The sequence below is a fragment of the Melopsittacus undulatus genome, chromosome 3, assembly GCF_012275295.1.
Source record: "Melopsittacus undulatus isolate bMelUnd1 chromosome 3, bMelUnd1.mat.Z, whole genome shotgun sequence".
In the NCBI taxonomy this organism is placed as follows: domain Eukaryota; kingdom Metazoa; phylum Chordata; class Aves; order Psittaciformes; family Psittaculidae; genus Melopsittacus; species Melopsittacus undulatus.
Window position 1 is genome coordinate 82,492,237 of NC_047529.1, and position 16,484 is coordinate 82,508,720.

The 16,484-nt window shown below is 44.0% G+C and overlaps 1 protein-coding gene across 1 annotated transcript; it reads left to right on the forward strand.

The window, feature by feature from the left end:
- The first annotated feature begins 2,200 nt into the window (after nt 1-2,200).
- Nucleotides 2,201-6,616, forward strand: SF3B5 (splicing factor 3b subunit 5). Its single transcript, XM_031049878.2, has one exon. It carries the CDS (start codon nt 2,273-2,275, stop codon nt 2,531-2,533), a length of 261 nt encoding a protein of 86 aa, XP_030905738.1. The 5' UTR covers nt 2,201-2,272; the 3' UTR covers nt 2,534-6,616.
- Nucleotides 6,617-16,484: the final 9,868 nt, after the last annotated feature.

Below are 16,484 nucleotides of genomic sequence, written 5' to 3' on the forward strand. Positions count from 1 at the left end.
CTGCACAAGCATATTACGACTAAGTGATAATTTTCTATATATATACCTACATCTGTGCATAATGCATACTTACTTACACTCTGCCTCTCCCCAGTCACTTAATATTCCTGAACTTGAAATGCAAGTGCCCAAGTGCAGGCATCCATTTTGCACTGATCTAACAAGAAAAGCAACGACCAAGAATAGATTTTATTTTTGTGTGGAAGGAGAAATGAAAATAAAGTGAGCATAATTAAAAATAATTCTTCAGAGCTAGTAGCTGAAATTTTGTATTTTTCAAGTGAAACTTGAAGTTAGGTAATTACTAGCAAATATTTATTAGTTGCCTGTTGGCTGGTAATTTTACAACCTGGTTTTTCTTCCTATTATTGGTCAATTTGTCTGGTACTCTCTGAGCATCTGGCAAAAGTAATCATTCTTCAAACCATCCCACTCTTTTTATAAAGATATAATTTAAAAAAGAAATTAAACCCTTCCCATGTTCAGATTATAACTTTTTTTTGTCTTTCTATACACCAGCATATATAGGAACTCCTGAGGAGCTGTGTGCATTTGTTTGTTTGGTTCGTTTTTCTCTCTTGGTCTCTCTGGAAGCAACAACAGAATGTAATTCCTGTATCCAGTTGTGTAAACTGCTTCCTGCTGAGTAAGCCTTGATAGCAATGACTCAACAGATCCTCTTAAACATATTAATAACAAAAACAATAAATCATGGTCCTCATCTAATTCTTTGCACTAACAGGTGAGGACAAGTCAGGACATTGTTTTGACTTTATTTTCTGTGGCCTTGGTTTTATAAGACACTTCTAAACAAGGGGCTTAGAATCATCTGGCTTTTCACAGAAAATTTATGTGTGTTTCTTCTGACTGCAAGGTGTTTACGAGAACAGGAAGAAACAGCTCAGTGTCCCGTTGGAAAATTTCTGGCAATGTTTCTTTCCTATTTTAAAAGAAGTAATTAAAAACATTACTCTATGAAAGCGTGAATAATTTAATGCATTTAAAACTTAACATTAGTAAGCTGTGGAACAGAGCTGGAGAAGAAAGACTTCATTTGATGGATGATAAAATTTATTTCAAGCTCCACTTTCCCCCAAGAAGATAGGCAATGCAATTCATAATTTCTGTGGGGTTCATATCTGCTTAGGAGTTTAACATTCACCTAAAATACTACCTGCCCTGACAAAAAAAAAAAAAAAAAAATTAAGAGAAATACTTAATTTTGGTTTAAATCCCTTGACCCCGCTCAGTTGCAAAGCCTGCCTGGGGGGAAGTAACTAAGAGGTCTGCACCACAAAGGAACAGGGATGGGAACTATTAACAGAAGTAACCTTACCAACTACAAAATGCCGAGCACCTCTTTGGCCTTTCTCTACATGGTCATTTTGCACAAGACCTGCCATAGAAAGTGCTGCATTGCCCTCCAACCAAGCAAAGGGGTGACAAAGATGAGTGTTGGGATGCTCTCTTGGCAGCTCCTGGCTGTTTTCCTGGTTTTTCTTTCTTTAGGGCCAGACTTCCTGCCTCCCTTTGTTTATGAGTCAGACTGAGATGCAGTTTACACAGAGTCAGGAGCTGGGGTAAACTGTGCCCTGAAGCGTGAGCTTTGGGATTTTGCTTCCCTGTTTTCTGGAGACTCTCTGATGTTGCTCCCCATGATCTAGGTGTTCTGTAGCCAGATTTGACAGCATGCCCCTTTGATTCTCAGGTGAATTAAGCAGTACCAACCATACCAAATCCATATTGCCCTGCCCTGGCAGGGGTGTTTGCCTAGATGATCTCCAGAGGTCCCTTCCAACCCCAACCATTCTGTGACTTTGTGATATCTCCGCTTTACAAATTAACTTGAGGTTTTACCTTGAGGCTTCAGCTTGATGCTTAACTGAGCCTTATACCTGTCCTGAGAATACAAGATCCTGAACTACCCGCTGATCAAGTACATGCTTTAAAATAACTATGTGTCACAGATGCTGACCTGGGGTTACAACTGTCATTCGTCTTACTACTGAATTAGTCTATTCATATAATGAAACTAACAGTAAATGATTTTATTACAGACCGCATAACCATTAAACAATGCCGGGATCCACCTCCCGGGCGGAAAGGTCACAGGAAGACTACAACTCCCGTCATGCTCTGCGGGGAGCCATGTCCCACCCAGCGGCCAGGCGGGGAAACAGCTGCTGAGCGCCGGCCGGAAAAGGTCCCTGGGCGCCATTTCCGCTCGCCATTTCGCGCAGGGCTTGTGTTCATTGCCCGTTCCGCCGCCGCCATGACGGACCGATATACTATCCACAGCCAGCTGGAGCATCTGCAGTCCAAGTACATCGGGACGGGCCACGCCGACACCACCAAGTGGGAGTGGCTGGTGAACCAGCACCGGGACTCGTACTGCTCCTACATGGGCCACTTCGACCTGCTCAACTATTTCGCCATCGCCGAGAACGAGAGCAAGGCGCGCGTCCGCTTCAACCTCATGGAGAAGATGCTGCAGCCCTGCGGGCCGCCCGCCGACAAGCCCGACGAGTCTTAGCCCGCCCCGAGCCGCCTCCCGGCTCCACCCCCAGGGCGCTGTGCCTTCGGGGCGGATGGACCGGAGCGAGTAGCGGCATCGGGGCTCCGCTGAGCTCGCCTGCCCGCCCGCTGAGACCGACCCCGGCAACGCGAGGCTGTCGTTACCCCCGTGGGGAAGGACCAAGGAGCCGCACCAGGGAGCAAAGGGAGCTCTGACGACTGGCCCTCAGGCCTCGTGGTCCCTCTGCTTCAGTGTGGTGTGGTCTCGGAGGACTCTGACGGGAGAGGCCTCGCAAACCGCCAGCTTCTGGACAGCTTCAGCTCTTACGTGTACCATTGTTCGTATCTTTTAGGAATGGAAAATAATAAATCTTACTGGGCATTTCTAATGTTTTGTTTGGTAATCGGCTAATAAGAGGTACTTGTTCTGAAAGGAGTGCTGGTTAAGCGGTATTAAACGTTTATACATCCATCCGAGGTGCGAAGCTCGGATAAAGGGTAGCATTTTCCCAGGGGCCTGGCCAGTGCTTGCTTGCCGGAGCTGTGTTTTGAGGATCCTTGCTGACGAGTTTGATGTGTTAGTGTTTATTGTGTGTGGTGATTTGTGGTACAGCACAAGTCAGTCACTCCAGTGCTTCAAAAATCCAAAATGGCTTTTCTTTAAATACCTTTTCCTTACCTCATCTTCCTCTTTCCTGTACTTGTGGTTTCCAAACTTTGATTCTCTCTGATCCAACTTAGCTGCTTTTTTACTAGTGTTTTGTAGTCATGTGGTGTTTTGTTGGTTTTTTTTTCTACGTTACTCTAAACAAGTGTATTAATGTGGGGTTGGGCACTGTTAATATGAAACAGGAATATAATGGTTACTCACTTACTTCAAAGTAAAATGCTTTAAGGTGAAAGAATCTTAGACTGCAAACTGAACTATGTTGACTTCTGTCACTTAAAGTAGGCCTTCTGTTCACTTCAAAATCTCAGTTCTGATGAGCGGGAAGAGTAAAGCGTAGAGATCTGTTGCTTGGAGAAACTAAGTGCTCTGATTTCAGACATGGATCATTGTAGCTCTGTGTGGCTGTGGTTTTGGTGTGAATTCTTTTTCTAACAGAGGAGAGTTCAGTGTTTTCTGATCCTGTTAAGACTGAACACAAGCTTACCAATGATTTTAGTTTTTTCCTGGTCTCAAAACACTATTGAGTCTTACAAAACTCAGCTATTCTTAATAATACGATAAAGTAATAAAAAGTGCAAAAGCTCCTGGCGCCATGTTAAAGTGAGTACATCTTTATTCTGAAGAATGCAGAGATGGCATTTTTCCAGTTTTGTTGCACATATTAAGATGGGGGGGGGGGTGGTGTGTGAAGTGGTCCTAAATAAATGTTACCTGCAAGTTTTGTGGGGAACTACTGCAATTTTCAGTAAATGAGGGCGATTTGTTTGGTTTTCACTTCTCATGCAGGTGATTTGAAGGTCATATCTTCCTCACACACCGAGGAATGAAGCTGAAAGTTTTTCCTTGAGTTCAGGCACTTACTAGTAGGTGTGCAATGCAGGCTTGCAAAAATTGGGTAAACTTTTATGTAAATCAGGCATGTTTCCTATTACTGTTAGTAGAAGTCTGCTTCAGGATCAAATCTTAGGAACTTGCCTTTTCCCTGATAGGAATAGGCAACATGCTCAGTGAAAGAGGGTGACATGGGAGAGTCTCACAGGGAAAGCTGCTGGTCCATTTTCTCGTGCCTTACACATACCATAGCTATTCTATCGTTGAAAAAGAACAGAAGCATCAATTACTCTGTTTCCTTGCCCAGAAGTAGCTCTGTGAGGTATCTTGTCTGCTGGCAGCCAACAGGCAGTCGGTGTGTGGAGCAGACATCAATGTTAGGGTTGGTTCACTGGTGGCAAAGGAGCTTGAGCCTCAGTGCTGGAACTTGGGAACTGGAAGAGCTGGGGTGAGGGTACAGCTTCTTCTGTAGCAGGTTGGAAACTGAGTTTGCAAAGTTCTGTGAAGATGAGTCTTGAATCTCTTTAACATGGAAGGAAGAAGAGAAACTGCAACTTAATCCACTCCTGTGTAAGTTAAAACTTAAAAACATTTAAAGCAAGATTTCTTTGAGACTAAGCTGCTACAGTTAACTCTATTGATGGGTGTTCTCGATACATTTTAAAATGTGAGCAACAAATGTATGCCACAAAAGTAAAGATTAATGTCCCCTTGCAGGCCATTACATAGCACAGGCAGCATTCAGAGATGGGTCAGTTACATGCTGAGTAAACTCGCTGGTTCTGTCATGTGTACTTGCTTGAATCCCGGTTAAGCATATGCCTCATGTGGTTGGAAAAGGTTTTTTGGGGTGCCTGTACTAAGTGATATTTGCGAGACATTGCAAACATTTCCTTAAGAAATGTAGAAAAGCAAAGTTAGAATTCCTGAGAGTTCAAGATAAACTTGAAGGCAAATGGGAGACACTGAAGAGTGTGTTTCTGGGCTATGGTATTCTTCTTAAATCCCAAAGCATTTTTAAAACCAGTGAAGGTAGTGAGCTGTTCTTGGTATTGGGAAGAGTAACACATAGTAAGAATATGATTACCTGTCCTACTGGGATACGTCTTTTTTACCTCCATCCTGATTAAAAGATGAAGGGTACTGTTTGTTTAAAAACTTGCTGTATATCTGCGTGATGTTTCACATTGAAGCAGTATGGCTTTAATTGGCTTCCCACTGTGATCTCTGGCTCATTTTCCAGAGTTTCTGTAGCTTAATTTCACATAGTGTGAAGTATGAGAAATATGAGCTGTTTCCAATGTGATGTGTGTTGTATTTGATAAGAAGAAATTTCACCTGCTTGTGTTCTGGTAATCAGCATGTCTTTGTAAAGTCTCTGTAGAGTAGAACATATATGCATTTTTTAATTCAGAAATTTCTAATGGATATTATATATAGTATTTAATGACTGTTTATCTAAAAATAGGATACTGAACCGATGCTAGGTTGGCTAGGATTTATGAATGCAGTGAGAAGTGGATAGCAGGTGGAAGGAGAAAGGTTTGCTTCTGGTGCCTTAGTTATACATGATTGAAGAGAAGAAGAACCAAGCTTGACTCTGTCAGAAGAAAAGCATGCAAAGCTTCATGCTAAGATGGTTTATTTCACTTATAAATGGGCTATGCTTAAGCCAGAAAATATTACTGGAGAAGCACACTGCCACCTTTATTTTTAATTATGCTTGCTACCATTTTCTTAGTAATGTGGCTGTCTTTTACAACAGGTAGTGTAAGTGTAAGGTTTGCTAATTGTTTTATATAATAAGAAATTTCCGCAGCTTGCTTGTTTTCCATATTCTAGTTTTCATTCTAAGTGTTTTTTTCTTGTGCTACACCAGAGGGCAGCAGATGCAGCTGCTCTTCAACTGGAGGCACAGATCATTAATAGAATTGCATTTTGTCGTGCAAGTTCTCTCTGAAAAAAAAAATATATGAATACTTCTAAAAATCGAAACTTTCCAATAGTCAGAAATACTTATTTTTCCAATGTAAGGTTCAGGACATGCATTATATCTTTTATGCACCATGTGCGAATAGAGCAGTATGGGAGCCCTAGCACAGTTGGGAAAAAAAAATCCATTTTGAGGTGGAATCAGAATTTTTGAACAGGTCAATTACAACAGCATTTACTTAGGTTCATGCAGGGAATAATTAAACCCATGTTTTCTTCTGTGTCACAGCTGGCTTAGAAGTTTTTCATAGTCTGATGCCTCTTGGGTAATGCTGATAACAGTGTTTGTGGGGCTGCAGTGTAATAAATCACGTTGCTGAAAGAGTGTTTAGATTAAACTTGCAAAGTTAGAGTTTGTAACCATCCTACCAAGCCCTGAGGTTACATTTTATGTCTGATTTCTCTCATCACATTTATAGCTTGACTGCACATGGCACTGGCACAGCTGAATAGTGAACTGCTGTGGACAGACTGAGAATAACCAGGCTGATGCAGGACTGTCTGAACTCTGGAGCATTTGTATTGTATGTCCCATTTGGTATAAATATTGAAAAAAAACAAATGTACGATGCTGATGAATGGAGAATAGTAAATTCTTGTGGTTTATGATTACTGCTGATGGGGTACTACTGTTATGCATCACTTCCCACATGGACATCTTGAGTGACATTCTATGCAGATTCAGTACTTCATATATTAAAAGGCTGAGGGTGTCTTTGGCATTATTAGACCGCTGTTCACATTAGTGTAAGAGATGCCTGTAAACAAGAACGGCTAAACTCACTGTGTCACCTACAACTACTCAACTGTACCTTTGAGGCAACTTTCAAAGCATGCAGATGGACTTTGCAAGGTATCACTGGATCAGACTTGGTTGAGCAGGGCCTCCATGGGCTGCCCTGAGAGTGTACCAACCCATCCAGAGGCTGGGAAAATGGCTTGCACCCATACCAGAGCTTTGGGACTTTGCCAGGGAGCTGCAACAGGCCTTCATACAAATGTTTATAGAATCACAGAATCCCAAGGTTTGGAAGGGACTTTGAAAGATCATCTAGTCCAACCCTCAATGTTTAAGGAGCTAAATGCTGCTTTTCATTGCTTGTTAAAATGTTTTCCTTCTAAGATACTGGTTCTGAAGCAGCTATTTGCAAGACAAATCTGTGAGCAATTCAACTTGTTGCACTGCAGAACTAACTGCAGCTGTCCTGGGATGACCCTGGGACACTGGAGTGAGTGCGTTGGCAGACATCTTTCCGAATGCTCTGCTTTGTGATTTTATTCCCATTATTTTGACTGTTTATGATGAGGCTTTAAGGGAAAGAGATGATGCATATGCTCATCAAGAAAGCAACTAGGCCTTTGGGACCTCAGCAGCTGCATAGGATGGCTGTCTTGGTGGAAGATTAAGACTAGGGGCAATACAGGGCCACAGGCTGGCCCTACAAGGCTTTGCTCACTTGCAGGCTAGGATTTACCAACCCAAACAGGGCACAGGGAAATTCAGTCTGTTAGTCATACAGACCTGGATTTTATCCAGCTTTTGCCATCTTAGTTGGAGCTGAGATCTTGTGGTTGAGAACTCCAGAACATGGTCCTTGTCGTGCCAAAGGTATCACTCTGAGCTGCTGTTCCCTTCAAAAGCCGAAGCATGGTGCAGATGAGACAAAGAAAAACCAAACTTAAAACTCCGAAAACAAATTGAAACATCGCTCCCTGAACACATGCACCTCACCAGTGATTCTGCCAGCACCAGCAGACGGAAATCGAACTGGAGTCAGCAGTGTATGAGAACTGTGTTAAGGCATTATCTTTAGGACATGATGTATGTTTACTAGGAAATTAGGAGGTGAAAGGCTGTAGGGTTGAGAGATCACAGTGTTTAAGAATTCTTAGAGAAAGAGGTTTCATTCCTTTTGCTGCCCTTATGGCAGTTAGCTAAAATCCTTTTGCAGAAAGCTTATCTTCTTCCCACCAGTCCTCCAAGGACACTACCAGAAAAGCTAACGTCATGAACAAGGAACAGATCATTTTTCTTGGCAAAGCTGAGCAGACAACTTCAGGCCTTTTCTACACAAAGAAAATAAATGTAAAATGCCTGTTCCTGGCTATCACTCTGCAGATGCTCTTTTCCTGCAATAAATAAACTGAAGACAAGGACTGAGAGCAAGTTACTTGCGGTAAATTAACTGTGAGGATGCATCTGCTGCTGTGTAGCTAGTGCTTGATGCAAGTCCCTACTTTAGTGTCAAAATCAAGGTCTTCTGCATCTTTGCTTGGAGGTGCTTCCCTTGCATAACTGGCCACGGCAGGGCTCAGAATGAGGGGTCAGCACTGAGCTTGAATGTTGGCCTTGGTGTAGTCTCAGTGTAGACCACTGTAGCCCCCTCCTTGCTCAGTCTTCTGTCTCTGCTTTCCCCTCGAAGCAGTCACGCTGTGACACACCACCCACAGTAGCAGCATTATTTTGCCACTGCTTTACTTACCAGCCATGCAACAATTCTTCCTGGTGCTGATGCCTCAGTTTCCTTCTCCAGTGATGCTTGAGGAGAAGATTAATCTTATTTTGGTAAAGTCTATTAGCTTATGAATAATTGCTCTTGTTTAGGTTGTCAGTGAGCAACTGGTTTATGTCAGCTGCCCAGGGGAATAATTTTGGGAAGACTGCAGTTCCAAATTAGTCCTGTATATACACCTTTTGAGATACAAATCTGGAGTGGAGAACTTTCAGACTGAATTCTCCCCCACAGTCACTGTGGCTAAACAGCAAAGTGCCATACATAGGGTTTATAAAAGCAGTCCAGATGGGGAACAGTAACTCCAAGCAGCTTTTCCATGGTACTGGAGTCTTTCCCATTACAGGGGGTTTTAAATCCACATGACATCATTGCAAGGCTGGCTGCTGGCACGATGCACTGCAGTCGGCAATCACCTGCTGATGCATTGTATCACACCGGAACATGCCTCTCCTGCAGCAGCAGGTAGGTGGCAGCTGCCTTAGTGATGGGGAGCATGGCTGCGAAGGGAGGAAGGCCAGGCACTTTGCCAGCTGTGGGTGCCCACGCTAGGATGCAGAGGGGGCTTAGCTGGATGAACAGTGTATCGCTGTAATTGGTTTTTTGTACTTGTGGTACCCCTGGAGAGCATTCCAGATGCTGCAGTCAAGCCTCCAGGAGCACAGTTCATACGAGGCTTGGTAACTGTAGCATCATGCTACAGATGCATTTCCTGGGGTGATTCTCCCACTCTGCTCTGATGAGACTCTACCTGGAATACTGTGTCCAGCTGTGGAGTCCCCAGCACAGAGATTACAAGAGTGCTGGAGCACCTCTCCTGTGAAAGCAGCCTGAGAATGTTGGAAGTTCTCAGCTTGGAGAAGGCTCTGGGGAGACCTTGCCGCAGCCTTCCAGTGCCTAAAGGGACCTACAAGAAATCTGAAGTGGGACTTTTTAGATGGGCATGTGGTGATAGGACAAGTGGGATGGCTTTAAGCCATTATGAGGGTGGTGAGACACTGGAACAGGCAGCCAAGAGAAGCTGTGGCTGCCCCATCCTTGGCAGTGTTCAAGGCCAGGCTGGTCAGGGCTTGAAGCAATCTGGTCTAGTGGAAGGTGTCCTTGCCCATAACAGGGGGGTTGGAACTAGATGAGTTTTAAGGTCCCTTCAGACCCAACTGCTTTTCTGAGTCTATGATAATAAAACACTACGATGCCTTTTAAAATGTTCTGTCGACACTTTGAGGAAGATCGGTGCATTTTCATGAGATTCTTGAAGTGTAGTTAAGGTACTTTTCTACTCAAATTCTATTGTCTTGGAAGCTTTTCACTGGTTTTTAACCGAGAGCGTTGTCTCTCCCTGCAGTTTATCCATTCACCAGAAGGTGGAGCTTAATGTCTTGTGAGTGAGCTAGGATTGACAGAATTTTCGCTAAATCCTTTGGATTTTAGGGCTTGAATGAAATGTCTTTTTTCCCCTCTGTTTTGCAGAGGAAATCCTTTTGGATCAGCATGACAGCTCCTTAGGCAATAAAACCTTAGTCTCTGGAGTCTAAATGGTCCCAGCCTGTCTGGCCCCTGTGCAATCAAATTAAGCCAAAATATCATCACCTGAGACACATCAAAGTCCAGAATCCTTGTATCAAGAGCAAGAATCATTGTGTCCCTGGAGATGTTACTAACTTTCTTCAGGATTACTGGGAAGCTAAGGAATAGGATAGAGAGGAGCATTTGTCTCATGTTTCTGCCCCAGTCCCAGCAGGCACAAGGCACAGACCTTGCATACCTGTGCACCAGGAGATGGTCAGCCTCATTCCTACATGCTGGATCATGATGCTGGGCTCTGTGCACCTCTTGGTAATCTTGGGGTCATGCAAGCTCTCAAAATGGCTTTCTCTGGCACCCAAACCACTACTGCCTTGTAGTGGAACTTGATGATTTTAATGTCCTTTCCAACCCTAACCATCCTATGATTCTATGAGGTTTTAAATTGTCAACTGCAATCATTATGCTGCAGTAGACAGAAGCTTTTTGGGTAGCATTGACCCAAATCCCACAGTACTTCAGGACAAGTGTCTCAGATATTCATCCTGAATCAACTGTCTGTGAAGCTATCACAGAGCAACAGGAATGGGTGATGTCTGCTGCACAGCAATGGGCTGCACAAAAAGAAGATTTCTTAGATACACAGTGTTGCTTAAGTCCACTCCAGTGTTTAAGTAGATAACTGGAAGCTGGCTAGCTGTGTCTAGCTGCCTTATGGATGTGCTCAGGACTAAGACTTCTTACTGAACAATACTTGACTAAAACTAGCATCTCCCTCAGCTTTCCTTAACTGTAGTCTGGGAGGAAGGATAAGCTGCCTTCCTTCACAATGCAGGGAGTGTTTGACTCAGAACATCCCTTGCTCATAGTCCTCTTTTACAGGATAGAAGTTTGGGTTCAGATATCTTTGGAGAAAATTCATGTAGATCCTGTGCCTGGAGGTTGCAGAGGAATGAAGTGTTGACACCTTCCCCATGTGTGAACCTTCTACTGAAATTGGGTGACCAGAGCAGCTGCTCTGTGGTGGTAACTTCACATCACAGCCACAGAAATGTCTTTTATGGGTCACACCAAAGTTTCACCTAGATTGGTGTCCTGCTTTGGCAACGTCCAAAGGCCAACATCTAGGGAAGAGGCTAAGAATAGAGCAAATGTGTAGTGACTCCTACAGTACTCCTCTGACTACCTGAGGGACTCATGGAACTAGGGAAGGTGATACCTTTATGTTAGACTGCCCTTTTAGAGACTTGGGTCAGTTCTAGTGGGCAGTTTTCCTAGCTCCTGTTTGTCTGTTTGTCCTCTTTTGTCCCACCACCTCAATTTAGAGACACTTTGGAAAATGTTTAGCAGTAATGGACCCATTGGAAATCACTTTGGTATTGAATGCAACAGATTCCTTTGCTTAGCCATCTAGATGCTGGCGTTATTGATTAGTGAAGATCCAACTTTTGATGACTGGTACAAACCCATTTGCTCAGGATAGCAAAACCCAAGATGGGTGGCCAAAAATTTTACCTACTGAATCAGAATTCAGTGTCCTCTCATGAAAAAGAAATGAGAAATCATTTTCTGCCTATTTTATTTCAAAACAATAGTCTTATCTCTATTTCAGTAAGTGTGTGGTTTATTAACAGTGAAGATAAGTCCCACTGTGCATTCAAAACATTCTTCTCTTCTGCATCCTGAAAAGCCATCAATAGACTCATAGCAATATTGGCACTTAGCAGAAGTTAACCACAACTAAGAGTGAGGTTAACACGGCAAACCCATTTGCTCAGGAAGTTCTTGAGACAAAGCTGAAATACAGTGTTCCTGTCTGGCAGCAGAGAACAAATAAAGCATTTTTCTTAGCTCTTAAAATGCTTTTAAATGCCAGCATTCTCATGGGTAAAATTGGTTTCTGAAAAGAATTTGCATCAAAATTATCTTTGTACCCACTTTTCTAGTAAAGAGTTGTTTGTCCTTTATTTTCATAACCTCTGTGCCAAGTATCCCAAGTATGAGGAAATACTGAGTTCTGCATCCTACTTTCAGCAGCAGTTTCCCTTCAGGCAGCCTTTTCTCTTGCCAGAAAACTGATGCCAGTTCCCCTCGCAGGACAGTTTGGATGGAGCAGTGCCAAGCAGTGCAGCCATGACTCTGAGGCTATTAATTCTGGTGCCGCCAGAGCCCAGTGGAGGTTTAAGGTCTTGTTATTCTGGGTGTTATACAGCAGGAGAAAAGAGATGAACCCTGCCAAGAAGTACCTACAAGCAGGAAAAGGAAAGACATATAACAGCTGGAATCTGTTGCATCAGAGACTGCTGGGAAATTACCAAGATGTGGGGAATGCCAGGTTGGACAGAGCCTTGGGCAACATGGTCTAGTGTGAGATGTCCCTGCCCATGGCAGGGGGTTGGAACTTGATGATCTTAAGGTCCTTTCCAACCCAAAATATTTTATTATTCTGTGATTCTGTGAGGGCTTTTCAAAGTTGGAAGCAACCTAGATTACATGATGTATAAATGTGAAGGGAATTAATTAAACCTCATCTTCATCTATCTGATTGGGTGTTCTCATTTAAAGTTAAGATGACTCAGTTAATGTTATTAAGCCACCTTCACGTCACAATTTTAATAAATTCCAGTGAGTTTTTCTTACTGTCCCAGTGTGATACAACTCCTTTTTCCAAGCTGGCACTAGAGGAAGGAAGAATAGAAGGAGCAGGAGACATTCTGCTTACACAGGGTCAGAAACAAGAGAGCAGAGTGCCTTGTTAAAAAGATGAGGCTTGAGCAGATACCAGCCCTTTACAGCTATTTTTCACATGCAGAAAATCTACAGGGGAGAAAACAAAGGCTGAAGAATGATGGAAGCTGAGAATGGTCACCTAGGGAAGGTCTGAAAGGTGAGAAGAGAAGCCTTTGGTGAGGTGGAGCCAGTAGGTGCAGGAGGCAAAAGGAAGAAGCAAGAAGGCAAAAATAGGGAGTTAAGAGAATCGGAGTAATGCTTTGAAGGAACTGAATGCAAGAGCAGGCAAAACTGGAAAGGATGGCAGCTGTGAAATGATGGAAGAAATGACAAGATTTTAGAGAGGCTGAGGAAGATCAGGAAAACTGAGACATAGAAAGAGTCATATCCAGTGGAAGGAGCAAATGAAAGATGTTATCCAGGAAAAAGACTGAGGAGACAGAGGAAGCTTGTATTGACTTGGCAGACACAGAGCAGTGCTTAAGCAGCTGTCAACACCACAATCAAGCAGACCAACAAAGGAGCAGTCCATAGCAAAGGTGAGATCCGTTTCAGCAAGTATGAAACATAGACCACAATTGCAGGACAAATCAAAGGAAAAGAGGAAAGATGCCAGGTAATCAAATGGACATCAGTGTGGAGGTGAGAGCTGGTGGGGGTGTGATTGGGAGGTAATGATGTAAGGGAAAGTCCAGGGGAGGTTATCCAGGAGTTACCATGGGACAGCAATATCAGCATGGGGCAGGAAGAAGAGTTGGATGAAGTGGTGATGATAGGAAGAAGGTGAATAAGAGCAGGGAGATGCTAGAATTAGTAATAATGAGAAGAAAAGCCCAGCAGCTTCCCTCCACTTCCTCTCCCTGAAACAGAGGGCTGGGCCTAATTGCTAAGGAAGGTGCTAAGAAAAGGAAGAAGTAAGAGGACCATAGGAGCAATAAACAGTAAGATGCTATCTGAGGATGAGGGATGAAAGATAAAAAGGGTGGACACATGAGTAGGCAAAGGAAAACTGAAGGAAGACAAAGCAACGATGTTGGAGAGGACAGGAAGGAGGGTGCAGCTGGAGAGGACCTTTTGAAAATGCTACTTGGACTCCAGGCTGCTCTCAGTTCCTAACAGAATGAGAGGAAAATGCAGGTCTCTGAGACTCAGAGGTGCCTCCTGCAGCCACAGCATGTTCAAACCCTCACTAGTTCTTCCTCTGCCAGGCTGAGCTCCCATCTCCCTTTGGCACCTGGATCCTCGCAGTCCATAATCTACAGTCATAAGATAGGTGTCTCAAAGGAAAGCACCTTGTCAATGCAACAGAGCAAGAGCTTCATCAGTGCAAAGCTGAAAGATAAAACACCCTGATGGCACAAATACCAGAGAAGAGCTTTGCAAAGGTTGCCCACTGCTGTGTTTCCAAACTGGAGCTTCCAGTATGCAGAGCCATTATGCATTGGAAAAAAAATCTTTGTCCTGAGGCGGTAGTGCTGTATCCCTCACAGTGCAGTGACCTAAGGTCCAGTGAAGCATCCTCCTTGCTCCTGGGTTGCAGGCAGAGATGGAGAGTGTCAGTAGCATCTTGTCCAAGAGCAACCTGGTCTAGTGTGAGGTGTCCTTGCCCATGGCAAGGGGTTGGAACTTGATCTTAAGGTCCTTTCCAACCCTAACCATTCTAAGATTCTATGATTCTATCTTCCAGCCGCATTGGCAGCCCCAGCTGTGCCTGAGGAGCACGCTGCCCTCTGAGCTGCCCCCTGTGAGATAAGGTGGGCAATGCTGTGACACTTTGGGGCCACCCTAATGAGCCCATGGGTCCAATGGAGATGTAACTGCACGTTCAGGGAAACCTTCTCCTGTCTGGCAAGTACAGGAGTGCTTGCAGCCGAGCACTGCAGCAGAAATACCCATCTCTTGTGGGGTAGCAGCCAGGGCTTGGGGTGGGAATCTGGCCTTCCTCACAGCGCTGGTGACAGGAAGACCATTCATGAAGAAATCAGGCACAACTCTCCAATGTTTTGGGGGTCAGCTTGTGCAACAGCAGTATTGTTTCCAGTCACCAGGCTGACATGAAGATTTAGGCAATCTGGCTGCTTGGCAGGAGGCTCTTTCTGAAGAGGAAGGGGAAGCACAAACATCTCAGTGCTGCAGGAGGCTTGCTTGGAGTGTGTGAGGAACCAGGGGGGCTCTGGTTAATTCTTGTATGTGAAATGAGATGGAGGGAGGAGGCCTTGGCCAGGATCTCCCTTTAGCACTAGCTCTAAATAGCCTGTGCTATGCATGGGACAGAATGTTTAATAGGTCTGAGTTACGCTTTGTCTTTATGCTCATCATGTAGCATTTTGGAAAGCTCTTTGGGAAACCTTGACTTGAAAATATATGTAACATCACTTATATGTAACATCACTTTTGGGGAGGAGAGAGGGGGAGTGGGAATCATATTTTTGGGAAGATCTCTTGACCTCAGAGAAGTTCATTTGTTCTTCTTGTGTATCTAATTAATGAAAAGTCATGTCTGGTCAACACTTTTTCAGTTATCTGTTTAAGATCTGCAACCACAAACAACTGCAAATATTTGAAGTCTTTGTGAATCACCCTAAAGGTTGAAAATCTTTTGTCTTTCTTCCAAATGCCAGCAGATACACCCACAGTTAATTCCAGCATTAAATACCACAGGTTCAAAGTCTCCTAACTCTGCAGATCCCCATCTGCACTTTACCATGTTTTCGGGGTCTGTTACTATAGGATAACATGACCTCAGTGATATGACTGGCAGCAAATTCATGGGGTTGTGCTGTGTACCAACTGGAAGAATTAGTCTTGACTAGTGAGATGCCTCTCTGCTTTGTTGCTGACAAAATCAAACACTAGTTTGAAATTCATTGCACTGGATGTCTGCCAGAAAACGCAATGCAATCCAGTTTATTTGAATTCCAAGTGCCCTGAGTAGGACTGAAGTTGGAGTAAACAATATCCCTAAAAAAATATTGTGAGAGGAAAGCAGTTGCAGTCATTAAGGAAAGAGTAACCCCAAGCCATTGATCAATCTTGCTTTTTTCCTTGCCAAACAGAGACATAACAATAGCTTGCTCTTTAACAGAAGGACCTCAGCAAAGGAATATGCTCTACTGCTGTAAAAAAATAGAGTTCCAGGAGCGTGAGGTTCTTGGAAGCCCTATTGGGAATGGGCTGTCTCTTGCTCCCTGGTGGGGGACCAGGAGGAGCGTTAGGGAAATGAGCTTGGATAGATCTCTAACTCAGTGGATTCTATATGAGTTGAGAAGATATTTGTTAGAGTTGGGAGATGAGTTCTCTGAGGCTCTCATCTTCAGAAAGCATTCCTGATCCTCTCACAACCCCTGCAAGTGCCAAGACTGGTGAGAGCCCTTACGTTGCAGAACCAGACCTCCCTGTCCTCATCCCTGTTCCCATCCCCATCTCAACCACCATCCCTGGGCCAGCAGTATGGGAGCTTCCCTGCAATCACAGCTCTGAGCAGTTGGCCGTGGTGTATCCAGTCAAATAGGAAAAGTGAGTAAGGGTAGCCCATCCTGCATCCTCAACACTCCTAATTTCTGGCCGGGGACTTAGCTCCTACTGTAGGAGTCAATGGGAGAAGAGTGAAAATAGAGGTCTAGAAGTCCTAAATTCTGCACTACACAGACAGCCTGTGCTGCAGGGCTCATCCATGCAGCTCAGATGCCCTCTACCGCTTGGAGCTGTGA

Excerpts from the sequence above, each read along its gene's own strand:
- SF3B5 (XM_031049878.2), top strand. The coding sequence starts at position 2,273 with ATGACGGACCGATATACTATCCACAGCCAGCTGGAGCATCTGCAGTCC.